We start from the raw sequence: 21917 nt of genomic DNA, 5'->3' as shown, positions 1-21917 counted from the left end.
TCACAGTAATTTGAATAATGTGATCAACAATTTAATGAAAAAGTTAAGGCACCCAAGACAGATGATCAAGATCTGCGATTAAAGCCGAGATCCTTTTCAGGAAATCAGTGAGACGTATTACGAAGAAAGGCTTTCTCCGACTGCTCAGACGGATAGACCAAAGCCAGCCTTTCTGGTTTAAATCGACACCACTGGTACATTTAAGCTTTGTGGCTCATTTTCGCTTCCATTATCGAGCGTATTTTTGCGCTGAAGGGCTTAACGTTGTTTATGACTGGCTTTCCAACAACATAAAATCCGGAGAAATGCGAATCAGCCGTTCTATACCAATTTAAAACTGCATTACCGCTGTAAGTTGAGAAGAGTAGAGGAAGTATTTGAGAAATCCTTAAAATGGGTTAATTTAAAGTAAACTGACTGTACTTTGACACCCGCATGTGACTGTGTAAAATTTTTGTATAAATTCTCGACTCTCTTTAGTTCGTGAATCTTCCGCCAAGCAGTCTTACCCTAGTAAAACTGTCGTTTTGTATAGTGTTTAATACATGAACAATACGCAGCAAACTTTACGAGGGTCGTAAAATATATGGAGAGACTTTTCTCGTAAACTTAGAATAATGATTGCCTTTTTAGTATGTTTTTCTTTTCGAAGTAGTAGCGGATCTCTCACAATGTAAAAGAAACTTCGTAAATGAATAAACTTGAATTTCGTTCGTTGGATTCGATTGTTTATTCTTGTTATTTTTGCGCACGCAGACTGCATAATATATTACGTATGAAAGTGTGTAACTTCTGCTAAAACCGTCTGGATGTGCCTGCTGTTTGGCCCGCTCTTGCGTTTGCTGCGTCTCAGTTTGCCAATAAATTAAATATGTAGCTATAGAGTAGATGATCGAGTATCATCGCTAGATTTCTAGTCCAAATATTTGAAGTATTATTTCAAATAAATGGTACTGTAATATATAAAGTTTATGAAGAAATATTAAAACATTATCTCTTCAAGAAACTATATATACTGGAAAAAAGCGAGCGCTGTTCCCAAGAGAATCGATTATTTGGCTATGAAGTTCCTGACTTGTACCAGAGGGAGCTCGAAATTTCAGATAAAGCCACGCACACTCTACTGAAATATAAATATTGAGGTATAATTTCGAACTTTAACTCCGTTTCAAATTCCCATAGGTGTGTTATTACTTTACGATAACTTTCAATTACGATAAAAGGAAGTTGACGTTGATCCTGAGCTTATTCACTTCTAATTTTTTATAACACGTGATTTTATCCATACCAGAATATATGCTTTGATTAAATATTAAATGTATATAATCTGTTCTAATATTTACATATAGTGTAAAATTTTGTCGAAAGATCGTTTCTCGCAGTTCTATTTCTGTACAGTCATGACCCGAATGCTCTTCCTTCAATTTTTATTGGGCGTCAAACCATCTCTTAAAATTCAGTGCCTGATATTATCCGGCAGTAAAGTACACACAGCAGTACGAAAAGTAAATTTTTACGAGATAGTAATGTGCTTCGGGGGAAAAATAACTTTATTGTAATAGCGGTGAAAAGTTCAACCGGGCTCCATAAAGCTAGCTCTATATGTACAGAAAAGTTGACAGTTCTCGTCGATGCGCGAAAAAAGCGAAAATGGAAAAAATCACAAACAATGTTTTGATGCCTGACTGTTGGTGAACACGAACCCGGGCGCTCGCCAGCGAGTTAATTACTCGTGTCTGCCTCTTCTTGTCTCATCCCTCTTTCGTTTGCTATGTCATCTTTAGCCTGCGGCTTTTTTTCATTCTGTGCATCTCTTTTTTCTCTTTCATATCTGGGTCTCTTTCTCTCATAATTTTTTTTGCGTTTCTCCTACTGCTTTTACCCTTTTCGTCCTTTACCTTTTTTTCTTTATTTGTTTACCAAACTAGGGATGTTCCTATATTTTTTCATAATACGCGGCTTATCTTCCAATGAAATTGTAAATAAACGGGAATGCACATCCACTCGTCAAAATTGATTTTATTCGTAATCCAAGCGTGTAAGATATTTTGTAATCATTTGACATATGACTTTTTATCGGTGTACTGTTTACATGACTTTTTATCGTTGCAAGCTCGAATAATGCAAAAAAAAATACGTAATTTAAAAAATAACAATCGAATGCCGTACTTGTAAGAGTATATTTGCGATCTCAAAAATGAAATTTATATTTCAACATGCTACCTACTGGTTGCAACAGAGTCATTATTGTATTGTATACGAGGGCGGTTGGGAATCGAGGTATTGTGTATACACGTCTAACTTGTACGCAAGACCACTAAAATCAGCAAGAGTAAACCCGCGGGGCAGTTATGATAGGGTATCCGTGAAAACATTCACTGTGGGAATAGTAAAACTTATACATCTAGATGATTCGAGGAATTTGCAAGTACAGATAATAATTTAATTCAACCATACACACAATGTGGGTGGATTTGCAATATTTTATTTGTATTTCCTCACATCCTTTTTTGGTAAATATATTCGAGGAATCGATAATGTATGCCAAACATACGATGATTTTATATTTACAAATAAGAATATTAAATTTTGATATTCGTATACTCGTCGAAAAACTTGTTTACTCTTGGGTACATGGGCTTATTGATTGATTTGGTGTATAGTAGAGAAGAGTAGGGCATCTCTGCACTCTTTCGAAAGGAGGTAAGGGTGAAACCTTTTTTTAGACAGACTCAGCTGTAATGAAATATATATTTAAAGTAGACAGTCCTACTCCTGTTCAATCATCCAGTCTCTCTTTAGTTTATTAATATCTTTAAAAGCTCGTTTCAAATCAAACTGCCATCGCACGTGTCACTTACGAACTCAAACGAGTTGAAGTCATAAAAAGTTCTATAAGGCGTAGTACAGCATAGCCAAGAACACATGCCTATGGATCTGTAAACTTGTTTATGCGGTAGAACCCAACTTCCAGCAGTGGCGATATGGAAAAATTTATATTAAAAAGAAAACGTACGAAGCATGTTTACAGCAACGAAGTTTTTACGAGTTGAGTTTATTTGTCCAAAAGCAACTCGCGCTAACAAAACTTACAAAATTTAGTTTGGCCCGGTGAAATTAACTTTTTCCGTTTTGTTTGCAAAGTCAAATACATTTGGATATTTAAAATAAGCGCGCTATCTCACGCACGATATAAGTCTTGGCCGCAGTACAAACGTTCGAGGATCCGATGAATTTCAACGTCGATTTAAAATCCGAGGCATCATCTTTTTTCCCAGATTGTTTTCTGCAAAGCGTCTTCTCCGCACAAAAGAGCGATTTACATACGAAATAAAATGTGAGATCGAGGAGGAAAAAACCCGCGGAGTATAAAGAAAGAGATCAAGAGGTCAATGAAATCGCTGACTCAACAGGTACCGCGGATTACGTTTGATTCGAACCATTCAAATTGACTTTTAGTTTCATGGCTCATGCTTTTTCCCTTCTTTCTCCTATCCACATCTCTCTCTTTCTCTCTCCCTCTTCGGCCCGTCGCAGAAGCAAAGCCCATAGAAAGAGAAGCTCGCGTATAGGAGGAGAAGAGATACAGGAACGATAATATTGCTCAGTTTCGCCGCAAGTTCGCGGTCGGGGGTATACGTAACCCCCAGCGCAGCTTATAGATATCGGGAAGTGTTGCATCACCCACGGCAAAGGATTCGCGGCTCGCTCTCGCGCGACAGCTTACGCGAACGAGCTTGTAGCGAGAAAGAGGCACGCGTGTATACGAGAGCGGGGAAGGGGGAGAAAAGCCAATGGCGCGTATATACGGACGACTGACAGTTTAATGCGCGCAACCCCGAGGCAGCTGCTGCCACCGTCGCCGCCAGGCTATCAGCGACATACAAGCGCGCCAGGCCGCGATAACGTGCTCGCGCCCTTCTCGCGCACTATCAAAGGGCAATAACCCGACGTGGCCTGGCCGGAGCTGGTAGATGCACGCAATCTCGGAGCGGCGATGCCCTAGCGAGCTGACAATGTGCCTTTGCCTCCACTGCAGCTCGTTTTCTCCTCGATATTGGGCTTATTCTTCTGTAGGCGCCAGCAGCTGCTGCTTCTTCTTCTTCTACTTCTACTTTGCGCTGAAAGGACAATTATCTTATCCCTGCTACCTAAAGCTCCTTTCGCGCAGCTCTCCGTTATACGTTTCACCCTTCCAGGCTTTCACCGGCTCGCTTTTTTGCTCTGCAAGCTCTTTTATACTCGTTTGAGCTCTCGCGCTCAGTGTGCTGTGCTTCTTTTTTTTCTCGACCACTGCCGCAGCTTTTGCAGAGGTTCATTTTCTGGTGCGGGAATGATGATTCTACCCGCGTAACCGAGTATATTCCGTAGGCGTTGAGAGCTTAATCATTTTCTGCCTCGTCGAGTGATTTAATATTTTGCAAAATACACCCTCTGTACCGGAAGATTGCATTCCTATTAGCCGCGAGAGTCTGTCTATTAAATTTGAGACCGCGCTAGAAGCCAAATTTAATTATAATATTTGGCTTCTTTTTTGCTCCAGCACGTGGCGCAACTTCATTTTGAGCAACGAAAACAGGCCACAGGGTAAACGTTGAGTTATTATGAGAGCAGCTTTGTTTTTTAATTAAGTTTTTTTTTGAGGAATTCATTAACCTATTAACTTGACGGATATATTAAGCAGCGCTGCACAACACGTGTGAAATTTAAAAAAATATAAATTACTCACTTTAATAATGAACCCTTTTTTCGGAAAAAATTATGAGCTCGACACAACAACAGATTTTATGTAACATTTTGAATCATTCTGGTAACTGATAAATATTTAGTATACGGATTCGTAATTAGTTAAACTTGTTTTTCAAAGCTCAGTCTTTGTATGGGAAATATAAAATCGATAAAATTAAGAAGTTCCGTATCGAGCCTTAAAGTAGTCACTAGGTAATTTAATAATTTATAAAACTGAATTAGATTGGTAAAAGCTGAGTACAAGCTATTTGTGGCAAGATGATCAATATTTATGGACTTAAATTGTTATGTGTGAGTAAACACAATAGCTCGAATTATACAATGGTTTGATTAATTAAGCTTTCAAACAAATGACGCTCGAAAAGAATTTGCTTCAATTGCATCCTTAACGAGTGATTCAGCTGATCAACGTATTGTATATTAAGAGCATTCGGGCTGATTTAAAAACATTAAAAATACTGATATTTATTGGCGCGCACTCAAATTAATTAGTATGATATGAAAATTATGTCTCATTCACATTCCTATTGTTTTATTTGATCAGTAAACAGAAACACAGACTTTGCAAATAGGGGTCTTCTATGCTACTGGAAGTAAAAAAGTCGTTGATCGTCGTGCGGGTAAATAATCGAAGCTCGCTTACATAAGCGTAGATTCACGGTGCCGCTGTTAACACAGCGTCGATTACAAACATGGCCCGTTAAACAGCCTTCAAACTCTCCCGGTGCTTTATTCATACTTATAGATTGGCAAACGATTCGATTGATCAATAGAGATTAAACTATATATTGACGGAAAAATTGAATCATTCCATTTGGTTTTATATAGAAATGAATGAATATTTTTAAAATTCATTTAAAGGTCGAAATAATAATAAAACGATGCGAATGTGGTCTGATCGATTACTGCTTAAATTCACTAGTTGAAATTTCGTTTCAACCTGCATAAATACCGCACGCCCGTAGCCTCAGGTTAGTAGGACAGACCAGAGTTAAATTAAACACTGGTGGGCGGGTAATTTATTGAGAGCCAATGCATTCAATAAACAAATGACAGCCTGTGCATTGGACATTTTTCTGCATGATTGATAATGACAGTACGAAATTCGTATTATTCAAATGGAATAATAATTATATTTATTTTCACATTTCAAAGCGGCCACACGAAACGAAATCATAAGAGTGCATCTGTAATTCAATCGCAAAAAATAAGCTGAGCAGATACATTACCGATGGATTGGTCAGCATAAGCACAGCGGCTCGCAGATGCTTGAGGTTGATTGTCTGCGTGTCCTCGCTGTCCTCGATCTCCTCTCCGAGAAGCGACGAAGCGATCTGCATCGAGGACTGTCTGCACGGCTTGAGCCTGTCATCCTTCCTGTGCGGCTTCGAGGAGGGCTTGAACTTTTGCCGATCGGTCTCCTCGTTGTCGTTGCTACCACCGCTGCCGTGGCGCGCGAAACTGGAAAACGGACAGGCCATCCTCTTTCTGTTGACCTCAATTTTCTTCCTTGAATCTTAGTCGGCTGGGGGGGGGGGTAGTCACTCTCAATGCTCGCTCGTCTGCTCGTCCAGCTTCATTGTTTGCCAATTCACAACACGTGCTCCCTCTCTCTCTCACTCGCTTTTCCTCGTCTCCGCAGGACTACATTGGCGCGCGCGCGTGCGGTTGTCAGTCAGCTGTCAGCAGCTCGTTACTTTTCATTAAAATCCATGCGCTTCCCAGACTCCGATTAAATTTCCGCGTACGCTTACCGTTCGGATGCGCTTTTCAATTATCGGAGGATCAAGTCTTCATTAGCGCGCTCAGCTTGCGATTGGCCTTTTCTTGCCTCTCCGATTCCTTTGCTGTTTCAAGCCGCTGCAGTATGCCACACTAATCTCGAGCGAGTGAGTCGCCGGCGTGTGGGCGAACACGACGTTGCGTCACAACAACGACGAAAATCCACGTGCGGAGTCGCGCGCCGTCGGAAGAGCCCGAGCGCTTCTTTTCTTGCGACCCGCTCCGAGTATTTCTCCGCCCGCGTATAGTGGCACCGCTGCCGGAGTGCAAATTAAAAAAAAACGCGCAATCAAGCCCACCTGGTGCTGTGAGACGTCGACATTCTCGTCGTGCCGTGCGTGTATCAAACTCGGCTGCAGGCCCGGATTCTCCTGACGCCCCCGAGCGAACGCCGGCTGCCCCTGCGGCTGAGGGGCGCGATTTCTTTTTTTAACGGCCTAGCCACAATCACTGGCTGTTTATACGGGCGCAGTTGGGCGCAGCTACTGGCGTAGCGTGGCGTGTCGGAGCGCGCAGCGCCATACTGCCCCCGAGAATTGACCGAGAGAGGCGGCAGGCGGCAGCTCGGCTTGCGCGCGCCCTCGAACGCCGAGGGAAAGAGCGAGCGAGAAACGGGGTGAAGAGGGTAGGAGGGAACCGGAGAGTCATAGAGGGATGGAGGGGGTGGAACGCCAGTCTGACGGGGTGGGAGGCTACAGAGCCGACGGCGGCGCGCGCTAGTGCAGGAGCTTCGCCGTTCCACTGCTGCCGCTGCGCCGAGACTCTCCGAGTCTGATGCTCCGCAGCTCGAAGGGAAATGGAAAATTTTACGAGGAATCGGCACACGAGAAGAGTGACAGGCTGGATTTTCCTCCTTTTTAGGGGTTAGCCGGGAGTGGGCGACAGGAGGAAATTGGTGGGCAAAGCTCGGGGGTTCGGTATAAACTTGATATCCAGAATGACAATCGCAGGCGCGTCGTTTGAAAATCAGGATTCGGATGAAAGCGGATGAAAGAAAAAATTATTATTTTTTTTTTAAATTAGAGCTTATTTTCTGTGAATCCCTTTTGACGGACGAGTAAATTTAGTCTATTTATTTCGGTCGGTTTTAAACTCAACTTTTTTGGCACGAGTGCTTTTAAAAGCAGTATCGTAATATACTTTGAGCGAAAAGGTCGGAAAATTCATAAAATTTCAGTGTTTATTCGAAAAGGAGGTGGAAAAACGTTCTTCAAGGGTCGTATTAAAGACCGACATTTTGCTTTTGTGCAAAATAAAGTTGCCAGAGTGCCATACTCTGTATAATAGTGTTGATGCTCCTTTTGGCTTAATGAAGGATATTCATATCAATTTGAATATCACCGTATCGTTATGAAGCATTAAAAAAATTGGCTTTGATCTTTAGAAAGCCTTTTTGAATATTAGAGCATACACGATGACTTTTTAGAAATAGTTTAACTATTAATGGCATAAGCATTTCTACTTGAAAGCGCGCCATTAAAAAAGGTGCTCGAATAATTTGCATTGTACAATGTACATTCGCGCAGTGTGATGAACGACGCAAACTAAAGTGGGCGATTCCTCAAACAATTTTAAATCTAAAATTCTACTCTAAAAGCCTTCATAAATTAGGAAGAACACGAACGCGAAAAGGAGCTAGTTAGGGAGTTAATAAAGAACGTAAAAAGAGAATGAGTGAACAGGGAGAGCACAACTGGGACCCAGTAGTCGAGGAAGCCAAAGAGTTGGGCTTAAAAGTTTTACAGAAAGAAACTCTAAAACTCACAAACTGTAAGAAAGAAAGTTTGAATGGTATCCGAATAACGAAAGAAGAGCAGTTGAGAGTGAGAAAGATTGGATTCGCAGAAAACAAAGGTAGAGAAAGAGATAAGCGTATGTCGAAGAGAACACGAGGTGTATACAAGCGAAAGGGAACGAAGAGAGAAGACGAAGCTGCAGTGGGAGAGAAAGAAATGCGCGAGATTAGAACGAACATATATCGAAAGAGGGACGAAGGAGAGAGAGAGAGAGAGAGAGAGAGAGAGGGAGAGAGAGAGTCGAATGATAGTAGGGCAGAGAGCAAAAGGAGGGCGAGAATCGGTGCGCAAGCGCCTTGTGATGGGCTCGTTCGACACACGAGGTTCTTCCCTCGGTATGGCTGGCAATCGAAAGTACGCTAGAAAAAGAGACCTCTTCGAGCCCTGTTATTTGTCTTAATTTGTTGTGCTCTTGTTGTCTTGATCAACGGTTATCTCATATGAATGAACACTTCTGATGTTTTCATTTTCACGACAGTTATGTTTTTCTAAAGCGAATATATAACACAGATATACATACAGATATGTTTTGTATTATAATATAAAAGAAAATGACGATACTAGTTTGTTCGGTGAATCATTTAATGATGCATACACCAATTGTTCCGGACGTAACCGAGGGCTACTAGGAATAATAGCAAGTGCGGCGTATTTATTCTTTATCGATAATATATTCTACCTATTAGTAGTTATAGCGAACGTTTGTCTGTCATTTGGTTCTAATATGCGCGAATCGACAAGGCGATTCGTGGCTTCAGGCCAATACAGTTAGGAGTGGTTTTATAATCATTTCTAGACTGCCACGACCTCAGTAGGGAGTTTACTCCACGGATTTTGAAGGTTACTTTCAGTGCGGAGAGGCTAAAGGGCCGATCTGTGACTGCCAGGCTAGAGAGTCGAGTGGCGAGAGGCGTTCGCGCGGGCACATGACTGGTTGTGTATAGCTATAGATATAGAGGAGCGCGCGCACTGATTCGAGTCCCGTAGTCCTCGGGAAAGCGTCTTTGTTTTAGCGGGCCCGAGTTTTCGGCGGCGTTTAATGAGTAGAGAGACAGTTCTCGGCGACAACTTTTGAGAGAAGGTCACACAAGGACCTGATCGTTAGGAGATTTTAATAAAGCCATAATATCTGATCAACAATGATTTCACAGTTTATTTTTGTACCTTAATGTAGTCTTGTCCTATGCACCAATCTCTCCTGGTCAAAATACAGTTTATAAATAAGCCGGGAAGCGAGCTTAGCCCGAGCCTTATTTACTTTTCATCGAAAGTTAAGCTGGTACACGGCTCGCTCGTCCTTTCTCTCAGCGAATACTTTACTGCAGCGCTCGCCTCTGGGTTCCAGGACAAAACTTAATTATTCATATCAGCCAGTGCAGCGTTGGGGGCAACCTTCATTCTTTTCATTTCGCGTGCTTGGGCTGCGTGGCGCCACCGTGCCTTTGACAATATCGATCGGACTAATTAGCCAACTGCGATTATTCTACCTCTACTGTCCAGCTCGTTCGTTTTTTTTTGTTCATTTTTTTCTCACTGTCGCCTCTTACAATAAGAGCACGAGAACCTGATATATGTACCGAAGTGATTAATTAACGAAAGTATTAATCGATCAATCACATTTTCCCCATCTGCTTCATCCCATTATCGTGAATATGCCACGTTCCAGCTCGCATTGATGAACGAATATTTTTAGAAAAATTCTTTATTAAATTATGAGATTTATCTGATAATGACATGACTGAATATTCGACTATGATTGGAAGAATTTATGAGCTTTTGAATTTCACAAGTTTGATGTTAGCTATGTAATAAAAGAACTCCTGAATAATTTATACTTTTAGTTCTTTGATACGGAATCGAATGTAGATTCAATAGTAATAAAGCCGACACAATTTTGTATTTTAATAATCCATTAATTATTAAAGTACCTTATATCGGATGATACAGATGAATTACATTCAATATAAAAGGGTACGAATATAGTAATAAAAAGATTCGTCAAAATCTGAAGCGGCAAAATACTTAAATAATTCTTTTTATTTTTGAGTTTTTTCAATGAATATCTGCTCTTTAAGCGCGTTTTTCATATGTAAAGTCTCTTTGAAGTTCTTTTTCTCCTTGTATTTTCTAATACCTCAATGGTGGTAGTTAGTAACCATGAAGGCAAAGACTCAGTCTCATTCACCGCATATATAACAAAGATAAAAGAGTACGAAATGACTGTCGATATGGCCAGTAATTAATTTAAGAAGAGAAGATTAAACAAGAGTGTTTAAAAAAGGAATATAAGATAAGAGCAAAAGATCTTTATAAAACCTTTAGACAACTTCCACGCGAGATCGTGTAAGCCAAAAAAATTAACGCTTCTTTTTTTATAATATAATACTATTTGCGTTAATTGTATTTTATTTAACATTTCTGTATTTAAAAGCATTTTTTTGTAAATTTTGTCCTTTAAAGATCTCTTTATTGTCTTATCTTCAAAACCTCTTCTTACTTCAGATAATTAAATTTTTTACGTGTAATGATATCTTCATTTAATTAAGAAAGAAGTTACTAACAGATATTTAATGAAAACATCGATCTCATTAATTGAATAAATGCTCAAAGCAACAAAAGATTTACTCGAAATCAGATGAATGCACAGGAACAATCGTAGAAAATAACACTTTTGTCGATTTTTCCCCCTGACTCTAATGCTTCTCTCTCCTATTTTTCATCCTCTTGCACTTTCATTTGAGGAAAAACAGAAGAAAGACTCGGTACTGTAAAATCGCAAGACACAGTCTTGCGCGCGTTTTCGCATTGCGGTATCTCTTCTCCAATATGTCTTCACCTCGAGTGCACTACAATGCGCATCCAATGCTTGTGGCATGTTTTCAGCAGGAAAAATTATCGTCGATGTGGATGAGACAAAAGCGACTGACCGATTTCCGATAGGAACGAGTGATGATTTGCCATAAAAGTAAAAGTTGAAGAAAATTCTTTATATATTATTTGACAAAGGATCACATATATTTCATTATCATCTGAAAGGTAGAGTAAACGCAGTTATTCAGACTACAGAAGGAAAATCTGATTTTGATATGGATAACATAAGAGCACGCGAATGCCAATAAAGAACTAGCTGTATTGAAAAACTTTAAGCTAAGAACAAGAAACTTAAGTTTTATTATTACTGTGTTTTCAATTGTACTTCTCAATTGATATCGAATCTCCTTTCCTCCACTCAGATAAAAATTAAACGCAGTCGACAATCTTGAAAAGTAACAACAGCAGCATTAGCAACGTCAACGGTGTAAGCTTACCGGAAAGTGCGAGCGTGAAACAAGTCCGGAGGGTCTTGGTTTTCCTAGCTCCCGGTAGCTCACGCGCACGTGTGCGATCGATTCTCAGTCACGCGAGCAAACTTCGGCGCCAGCTGATAGACTTGCAAATGTACACGTTGCATTGGCAGCGGCTGTAAAGACTGTGCAAGTAAGTTGTGCCATCTTCTCGCGCTCGGCTCGGTCTTATCCCGAAAGCGAGCGCGACCTCCTTCGCTCGCGAGACTTTTACGGGAATTTGTTTAGACTTTTCTACATTTTTACCGCTTCCTTTTCGTTAGTAGTTTTGTCCTTTACTCGGGAACCTTTCTTTTTTTTTCGATTTTCGCGTTTCCAGAAGTCATTTTGCGTTTTCAACGAGATTGAAAGTCTTCAAGTAGCTATATTTATTGTAATCATCGATGGTTTGTATCTTTTTTACATTATTGAATTATTAGATACCAGAAATAAAATCATACAATCACACAATCATAAAAGAAGCGTTTTCGAAAACACGTTTTAGATGCAAAATTATTGCTCATTAAAATTGTTGTTAGAACAATTTTAATACGTAGATGAGATTTTATTTGAAAGAAGTATTTAACTTTCTGCACGGCACTTATACGACAAATATTTTTAGTTTAATTACATTCTGCTGGAGTATGACTTTAATGAAAAATACCATCACGAGCGAGGCAGTAGTCTATCGATGTACCTTATGATAGATATCCCTTTAGCACCTAATCTGTAAACCAGCAAACTGTATTGTACGTCATTTTTGTACGTCATTTTCACGAAGATACGATGATGTTATTCCAAAATTTTGATATGCATTCTACTTTACCACAATGTATTTTTTATTATAAATTTACTAAAAATATACTTTTAAGTTTTACATTAAAATGTTGCATATATATTCTTGAAAATTGTCATCCTCTCTTAAAAAAGTGATGGACTTTGTTATAAGGCATTTAATTGATGATTGGTCACCTGGTACAAGAATTAAGGAACGCAAATTTTATTACATCGCTACAAACGCTTTAAACTATTAGTGCTCAGCAGGCGGCAAAATTAATAATCTTTCTGGAAAGATAAAATTGATGACATGATAAGTAGTGCGCGAAGTGTTCTTAGATTTCCTAGTATACTATGTAAACAGTTAACTCAATATTCGTTTTTTTTATAGGATGTAGAAAATTGTTAAACGTAGACAACTAAAATGAATACTTTGAAAAAAACTAATCGCAAAATATATTAATGAAACTATTACTTTTCATAGCATTTCTATTACTATATGATCTCGAAGTACTACAAGAATATATAACAATCGAAAGCGTTTTCAAAGTACATGACTCCAAATTACAGAATTTCGTACATTATTTGAACACCTGTCAAGAAGTAGTATTTCTTGAATATGCTCAATAACATTGGAATAATCTTTGTTTGAGTTACGTTTTAATACCAGCACGACTTGCGTGAAAATGTTCGACAGGCAGTGGTGCTTATATCAGTACTGAGTCAGGTCTCATTGCGCGAGCTTCGCACTTGTATCATCAAACGTTTTTAAACTCAATATATTTTTTCAATGCAACTTTGTAATTTGTGATATTCTCGGTCATTCTTTGAATACATTTGGTAAGTAATTTATATACACAGAGTATTTTACTAAAACTTATTTTGTTAAAAGGAATTTATCTTTTCAAAGATTAAAAGTAATATTATTTTCTTATTTATATTAATATCTTTAGCGAAGTTGATTTACATGGATTGAATTTAATTTATCATGAATGCCACTTCAGAAAAAAACAGTAAGATAAATTCAATTTCCATAGACGTATATGATAAATTTTATTCTAAAAACAGAATATTGACTCCTAAGTTATTCATTTACAGGTAAAGCAATAGTAGAATATGGCTCGACAAATAATATTTCTAGAGATAAAAAGCGAACATTCACAGATATTCCATCGCTTATAATTTTTAGCATATTTTTCATATTTTACATCGCCATAGGAATATTCGGTAAATAAAACATTAGTTAATAATATGTTTCTTCTTTAATCATCTATTTATACATCTAACATGTTTTATTCAAGCATTTTGCAATGGTGATGCTACAAAGGTGCAATGGGAGGCAAATCCTGAATTCGAGAGAAAAATGGATTTTATTAACAATTTATTAGAAAATATGAACGATTTGAGGTAAACAGTTTACATAATTATACAAAATTTGTATAATTGAAAAAAATTTCATAAATTTATAATTTTTTAGATATGTTATTCTCAGTTTTGTTTCTTTCGCTTTGTTACTGTCAGTACTATATATTGTAATATTGCGATGGATCCCTGGATTTTTTGTTTACACTGCTATTATAATCGAATGTGCAGTATTAACAATATTTATTATTTCTATACCTATCTTTTTTCTTGCATTAGAAGGTCAATATAATCTTTCAAAATTAGTATCTGGTATTGTATTTATTGTTTTGACAAGTATCAAACTGTACATTCTCAAGCAAGTTGGAACTACAGTGATTTGTGAAGTGATAAAAGAATCTTGCCGGTATAATAAAAACATCAATCGTTTACAATAAAAGTTACATTATTTTTAAATTACATAAATAAATTTAATGAATATATGTATACTTATTTGTTTACAGAGCTATTTTAAATTTCCCAAGTTCTATACTGCTATCGGTCTTTGTGTACATCTTGGAAATTTTCTCAGTTTTAAATACTTTATCTATATTTTCATACTTAATGACGATTCAATCAAACTATAAAAAAGTTAGCATGAGTTCAATGGATAGCTGCCAATGTCTCCCTGAATTGATGTACGATGATGGAAGTGAGTGTGATGAGGATGTATTCAAGACCATGTGTAAACCAGTTGGCGGAATAGGTTCATGTATGATATCATCTTGCATTGCCTATCTTGCAACGCCATCTTACATATACTTCTTCCACGTTATTAACCTAATATTTGGACTATGGCTTGTAACCGTAATCTTCTATTTTGGCCAAATGCTACTTTCTGGAACGTTTGCTACTTGGTATTGGACTACGAATAAAAAGTCTATTGGATTTACAACAGTTTCTAGAAATGCCGTTACAATAATGAAGTGAGTATTTTTTTATTTTTTCTCAAATTACATGTATAATATGCACAATCACGCATTATTTGCAACGTTTATAAAATATTTTGAGCAATTTTTAAAAGAGCAGTACTGTGCTATATCTTGAAATTCACGTGCGCTTGATTTAAATCATGGCTATAGCCGTAGCTACATGTATGTACATAATAATAAAAGTATGATTCATTTATACAAAAACGAAAATTATCCGAAAATAACTGTTTAATTATTTAGTTAACTTACACTTTATAAAGAATCTCTAATGTTTAATGTAAAAACGATGGAATTTCTTATTTTAGATATCATTTAGGAACATTGGCACACGGTACATCCCCTTGGGTTATTGTTTCGATAATACACTCGGTATATTCAACTTTCAAAATGAGCAAATTTTGGAGAGCACCGTGGACTATGTTAGTATGTTGGTGGACGATCTTCTGTAAAGCAGCTGATAATGGAATGATTCTAAGTACTATTCACGGCGAAAAAATGTCCAGGTCCATACAAATGGCTACTGATCTTTGTTATCGTAACCCCCTACGATTTTACATTATGAATAAGGTATGCTTGACTTAAGCACGAATTTTGATTGAAAAAAATTTTTACAATGCAAATATAATTTATGATTTTAAACATTTTCTAAAAAGTTGTGCATTTTTCAGACAATAGAATGGCTTGCTATTTTTATGACACTTTTCGTTGTGTCGATAACATTACCGATAACTTTCGGTTATATTGCATCGCAGAGTAACGAACCAACATGGATATATACGTTTTTGATTGCAATAATAATTTGCGCTTTGCTGATGATATTTCCAATATTAATTCTTCTCAGCATAAGTATAAACACAATTATTCTTTGCATTTTCGATGATCTGAAAAATAACGAAGAAACAAAGGAAAAAAGGCATCATATGAACCACAAACTTGAAGATTTGTTAGTAGTAAAATAAATACATTTATTTTTATAAATTTTTTTTTTTTTTACATGGCATTTGGAACTCGAAAGTTCATCGCCTCATCTACGCAAGCCTTCCACGCTGCCCTATCTTGTGTCAACCCCACCCAAGATGCACCTCTCCGATCGACACCGACCCGTCCTATTTCTACTAGATCCGCTTTTACGTTGTCCTCCCATCTACGTCTAGGTCTACCTAGAGGTCGCGTTACCATCGGCCTGCCCTTCATGACACGCGCTGCTGTACGGCCGTCTCCCATTCTCGCTACGTGCCCTGCCCATCCCAATCTGCGCGATTTTATTATTCTGTTAATATTTGGTGACGCGTACAAATTGTGTAACTCATCATTGTGTAGTCTCCTCCATTCCCCGGTTTCCTCATCTTTCTTCGGCCCGTATATTTTTCGCAAGACTTTATTTTCAAATACCCTAAAACGGTTGTCCGCCTGCTTAGTGAGAGCCCACGTTTCGCACCCGTACAGAACCACCGGCAGTATTATTGTCCTGTATATTCTTATTTTAACGTTTTTAGACAACAGCCTCGACTTAAGTAAATTACTCACGGCGTAGAAGCAAGCATTACCCGAACGGAGTCTCTTATTTATTTCGACATTAATCTCGTTTCTATCATTTATGGCCGTACCCAGATACCTGAATTCGCTAACCTTTTCAAAAGTAAAATTCCCAACTCTGAGATCTTCCTCCCCTCTGCAGATGCCTAGCTTATCCACAATCATGTACTTTGTTTTTGATTCACTCACTTCTAACCCTGTATACTCCACCGCTTTTATGAGGATTTCCGCGTTTCTTGCTACCGTTTCCCTACAATCCCCCAGTATATCCAAATCATCTGCGTAGCCTAGTATCTGCGTTGTTCCATTAAGCGTTGCGCCCAGTTGGCTAACCTGCATTTTTCTAACGGCATACTCTAACGTTAAGTTGAACAGCACCGTAGAGAGCCCATCCCCTTGTTTTAAACCATCGCGTATCATGAAGGGTTCTGATACATTACCGCCTACTCGGACCTTTCCCGTGCTTCCGTTCAGACATATTTGAATTAATCTCACGAGTTTTTTCGGTACAGCGAGAAGTACTAGAATTTGATACATTTTGCTTCGCTTAATAGAGTCGTACGCTTTTTTAAAATCTATAAATAGTTGGTGTATGGTTTCGCAAAATTCCCACTTTTTCTCTAACAACTGTCTTATGGTAAACATTTGATCGTTCGTCGATCTGTTGCGCCGAAATCCGCACTGATAATCTCCTACTATATCTTCCGCGAATGAAGTGAGTCTAGCTTGTATTACGTTTGACAGAACTTTGTAGCACGTTGCTAAAAGTGAAATACCCCTATAGTTATTGCAGTCTGTCTTATCCCCCTTTTTAAAAATCGGTATAATGATAGATTCCTTCCAATTTTCGGGTATTGTTTCATTTTTCTAGATGGCACATGCTAGTTTATAGATTTTGAAAGTGAGCTCGACGCCCCCATATTTGAGTAACTCAGCTGGTATAGAGTCATTTCCCGCGGCTGTATTGTTTTTTAGTTTTTTAATCGCGGCTTCTACTTCTTGGTAGCTCGGTTCCTCCACGTGGGGTTCAGCAGTGTGAATTTCGTCCCCTAATTCTTCGCTATTTTCGTGCACGTTTAATAATTTATCGAAATAATTTTTCCACAGCGACAGTAATTCGTTGTCATTTGTTACGAGGTCCCCGTTTTCGTCCTTCATCAATTGCGCTCTACTCCTAAAACCCTTTGTGATGGCGTTAATCCCTCTGTACATTTCGCGGGGGTTATTTTCCTTACTGTTAGTTTCTATTCTCCTAATAAGATTCTTTTCTACGGTCCTATCGCTTCTATTTTGTAAGCTATCTAATTTAGCCTTTTTGCGCCTTTCAAACCAGAGTTCGCACTCTTCGTCAAACCATGGTTTGCTCTTTGGCTTTTTCTTTTTACCCAGTACTTTGTTCGCGGCCTCTTTTACCGTTTTTTCGATGTCCCCCCATAAGCTATTCGGTTCGTCATTCCCCTCCGGCGATGTGTTTGCTTCTTCAAGTGCCTGAAACCTGTTATTAATTTCTATCTGGTACCTAATTCGCTCTGTTCTATCTCGTAGTTTCTCAATATCGAAGCTTTCTACCTTGTTTGCTCGCTTACTATTTTGATTCGCTACTAGTCTAGCTCTTAATTTGGCTACTACTAGGAAGTGGTCCGAGTCGCTATCTGCCCCTCTGTAAGCCCTTACGTCAAGAACATTAGTATGACGTCTTTTTTTCAATGAGGAAATGATCAATTTGGTTCTGTGTGGCCCCGTCCGGCGATGTACACGTTGCCTTGTGTATGTTCTTGTGCTTAAAACACGTAGTTTTGATTATAAGATCTTTTGCCGCCGCGAAATTTATGACCCTAATACCGTTATCATTGCTGTCTTCGTGCAGGCTTTCCTTACCTATAGTAGGCCTAAACATTTCCTCCCTGCCTATTTTAGCATTGAAATCGCCTAATACTATTCTTGTGTCGTAAGACGCGAACTGGTCGATTACCTGCTCTAAAGTTTCGTAATAGAGGTCCTTAGCTTCTTCTTCTTTGTCCTCCGTAGGACAGTGTACATTAATGAATACATATCTATACCATTCACCTTCGATAATGATGTACGAGAGCCTATCATTGACGGATTTGAAACTTTTAACCGAATGTATGATGCTTTTGCTTACGAGAAATCCGGTGCCTAGAGATCCCCCATTCCCGGCCCCATACAGGTACGTGAAGTTACCCGATGCTAGTACTCCGCCATCTGGCCACCGCGATTCCTGTATTGCTACCAAATCTAGATTGTACCTATCAGCTTCCTTTACGAGTTCTTTAAACGCACCTGCTCTGTATAGACTGCGAACATTCCAAGTTCCGACCCTTAAGTCCCTTTTGGTTCGGATTTGATTTTTTTGAGCCATGATGTTATGTTAAACCCGCGCGCTTCGGATCCTGTTCCGATCGCAGGTGAGTCCACCGTTCTAGAGGTGATAACCCCCATACCTCTCTAGAACTAAGTATGAGAGCTTTCCGATTTTGACGAGGACAGTGTCAATTCGTCGTCAGACACACTACGGTTTCATTCTCGCATCCTAACGCCCCCCTGCAAGGCAGCGCGCCTTCGCTGGCATCGTTACCGCGTAAGACCAGGTGACGAATCATTCTACACATCCCCTTTCGGAGCAGTTGTCATCACTCCCGCATCCTCCTCGGCAGCAGGATTTTTGCCCCTTTTTGTAATGTGTGATGAAAGAGATAGATTGAGAGATAAGAGATAATGTAATGTTTTTGTTGTTGTGGTGCTTGCGTAGTGTTTCTAGATGAATGCGTTCGACAGTGTGGGCTCATCACACCCACGCCTGTTCCTTTCGGCTGTCCGCGGCTGCTTATTCAATTTATTCGCAGCTAACCTCTTTCTCAGGGGCTGTTCCTCTATCCGCAACCTAAGGACGCGCTGTGTAATGGTGATAGGTACCCACCCGTCCGATCTGCACGACAACGCCCAAGACCCGCTTAGGGTAGCGGCACTGTAACAGATTTTTATAAAATTACAAACAATAAATGCATGTTTATTTATTTATTTATTAACCAGACAAAAAATTACACATTATTTACATAATAGTAAAATTCCCGCAGAGGTAAACGCAGTTACCTGTTCGCGAGGCCGGTATACTTACTAACTATAGTTCCTTATAACTAAAATAAAAATCTATTTCAATATATGTAGTACCTAACTTACACTTTAACAGTTTTACAATATGAAAGATTGATTAATAACATTTTAATAAAATTTGTATACAGAATACATAACAATTTATAAATACATTATCAATATTTCTTATTAATTTTATAAAAAAGAATAATTTTTTTTTTACATGTGAAACTTAACCCATTCTCTTAGTTTATAAGTATAATTCTTAGAGCATAAAGTTTTTAGGTTATTTGGCAGATCATTATATAACTCCTATGGCTTTAATATAACTATTCTTATTACTTATAGTCTTAAGTCTCCTAGGTATCTGAATGCTTTTATTCCTAGTTTTGCTTTCTGAATTTAAAAATTTAACTTTTAATGTGTTGTAGTGGTATATTAGTGATTGATATGCAAATAGTTGCCCAATACTCAATGGATTATCCTGAGCAAAATTATTTTTGTTTATGATTTTCAAAATTCTGTTTTGTAGCCTTTGTAATAGATTGGTAGCAGTAGAGTAAGCACCACCCCAAGCTATTATACCATAATTTATAACACTATGGAAAAATGCATAATATATAATTTTTAAAGTTTTAATTTGCATAAATCTATTAATCTTTCTAAAAATAAATACCATATATTTCAACTTATTTATTAAATACTGTATATGATTTATCCATTTCATATTATAATCAAAAATAATTCCTAAGTACTTGGTATTTTCAACTCTTTTGATGTCTTTGCCATCAATTGTATTAAAAAATCTTTAGGTACGCTATCAGAGTAGTTCCCGATAGTCATACAAACTGTTTTGTCAATGTTTAGTGATAGCTTATTTAGTGTAAGCCAGTTAGAGTTAGTTAGTTACTTTATACAGGTAGTTAGTCATTTTTTCCTCTACTCCTGTCCAAGAACTATCCGTCGAAATAATTGCTGTATCATCCGCATATGATATTATTGAATTTGCAGGCATATTTTGCAAGAGATCATTAACATATATAATAAAAAACAGTGGACCTAAGATAGTACCTTGTGGTACACCCGTAGTAATTGTTTTGGATTCGCTTATACAGTCATTAATTTTTACTCTTTGATTTCTACCTTCCAGATAACTTGTTATAAGTTTGTGTGCCGTGCCTCTGATTCCATAATTGTAAAGTTTATCAAGTAGTATCTTATGATCTACCGTATCAAAAGCTTTCGCAAGATCGAAAAAAGTGATTGCAATCGGGGTACTATTGTCTAATTTCTCATAAATAATCTTGGTTATTTCTGCCAGAGCATCTTTCGCACCTCTATTTTTAACAAAACCATATTGATTACTGGATAAAATATTAAATGTACTAATAAAACTCAATATTCTATTATAAATGATTTTTTCGAAGATCTTTGCTACATTGGATATTAAAGATATTGGTATATAATTAGTTATATTCCTCTTGTTTCCAGTTTTATGTATCGGTATTATATCAGCATTTTTTAACGCAGTCGGCCATATAGATTTTTCTATGCATATATTTATAATATGTACCAGTGGGTCTACTATGTACTGTGTTAGGGTTTTTAGTGATTTAGAGTTTATGTTGTCTACTCCTCCATTCTTTAATTTCATATTTTGAATTATGCCAGTAATTTCAAAGTAATTAGTAGGCGTAATAAAAATAGAATTATTATTTATCTATGGTAATTTGTCGTTTACATTCATTGGTTGCACTATTTGATCACTCAATGTTTTGCCGATGCTACTAAAGTAAGAGTTGAAATGGTTAGCAATATCTGTATGATTATTTATTAAATTTTTCCTATCATCATAAATCTGGTTTATATTTCTATCTTTTTTCGCATTTTTACCTATTTTTTGTTTGTTTACTCTCCACAAGTTTCTGGGATTACCACTATTTTTTACAACCTGATCTCTATCATATATTATTTTTGCTTCTTTAACTACCCTATTTAAAATTTTAGCCTGGATTTTTTAACCTCTTCCTTTTCAATAGTACATGTATTGGATAATTTCTTAGTTAGCGATTTTTCGGTATCAATAGCACTTGCTTCATTCATGCAGCTAATAATAACTTCACTATCATTCTTGAATATCACTTTCTTTGTTTGAATTGATTTTTCTTTGTTCAAATAATGAGTGACATTTCTCTTCAGGTCATTACCATCATCTCTATTTTTCTTTTTTATAATGATTTTGGGAATTCGTTTTTGTTTAGGAATTTCATCAGTAAGAACTTGGGAAAAAGACTTGTTCTTAACTTGTTTAACATGATTCAGATGTTCTTTGAGTAATGAGTTTTTATCTTGTAGTTCAATGTTTAATAATTTTAGTAACTTGTTTTCTTTCTTTAGATTATGTATATCTTTTGCTTCATCCTCATCCTGCTGACTGGCACTGGAGGTATTATCTTCTTCTAATTCATTTAATACCATTTCTCTTATTTCGTTTATCATACTTAATCTTA

General features: G+C 37.6%; 2 protein-coding genes across 2 annotated transcripts in view; one reads left to right on the top strand and one right to left on the bottom strand.

Moving 5' to 3' along the window:
* LOC100118554 (head-specific guanylate cyclase) overlaps positions 1 to 7062 on the bottom strand; it is a 40199-nt gene extending 33137 nt beyond the window's left edge. The window contains exon 1 of the mRNA XM_001602441.5: positions 5979 to 7062. Within this exon, the coding sequence (XP_001602491.2) occupies positions 5979 to 6230 (252 nt within the window). The 5' untranslated portion in view covers positions 6231 to 7062. The remainder of the gene's footprint in view (positions 1 to 5978) is intronic.
* A 6053-nt stretch (positions 7063 to 13115) lies between these two features.
* On the top strand, positions 13116 to 15738 carry LOC103316344 (CTL-like protein 2). Its single transcript, XM_031925726.2, has 8 exons — positions 13116 to 13267; positions 13381 to 13440; positions 13526 to 13654; positions 13729 to 13834; positions 13905 to 14195; positions 14293 to 14754; positions 15066 to 15327; positions 15429 to 15738. Exons 2-8 carry the CDS (start codon positions 13416 to 13418, stop codon positions 15717 to 15719), a joined length of 1566 nt encoding a protein of 521 aa, XP_031781586.1. The 5' UTR covers positions 13116 to 13267; positions 13381 to 13415; the 3' UTR covers positions 15720 to 15738.
* The last annotated feature ends 6179 nt before the right edge of the window (positions 15739 to 21917 follow it).

This window comes from Nasonia vitripennis (assembly GCF_009193385.2).
Source record: "Nasonia vitripennis strain AsymCx chromosome 3 unlocalized genomic scaffold, Nvit_psr_1.1 chr3_random0004, whole genome shotgun sequence".
Lineage (NCBI taxonomy): Eukaryota > Metazoa > Arthropoda > Insecta > Hymenoptera > Pteromalidae > Nasonia > Nasonia vitripennis.
This window is presented reverse-complemented; position numbering and strand designations above follow the sequence as displayed.

Excerpts from the sequence above, each read along its gene's own strand:
- LOC103316344 (XM_031925726.2), top strand. The coding sequence starts at position 13,416 with ATGAATGCCACTTCAGAAAAAAACA. Across the intron at positions 14,196-14,292 it reads GTGATAAAAGAATCTTGCCG|AGCTATTTTAAATTTCCCAA; the intron begins GTATAATAAAAA and ends ATTTGTTTACAG. Across the intron at positions 14,755-15,065 it reads AATGCCGTTACAATAATGAA|ATATCATTTAGGAACATTGG; the intron begins GTGAGTATTTTT and ends TTCTTATTTTAG.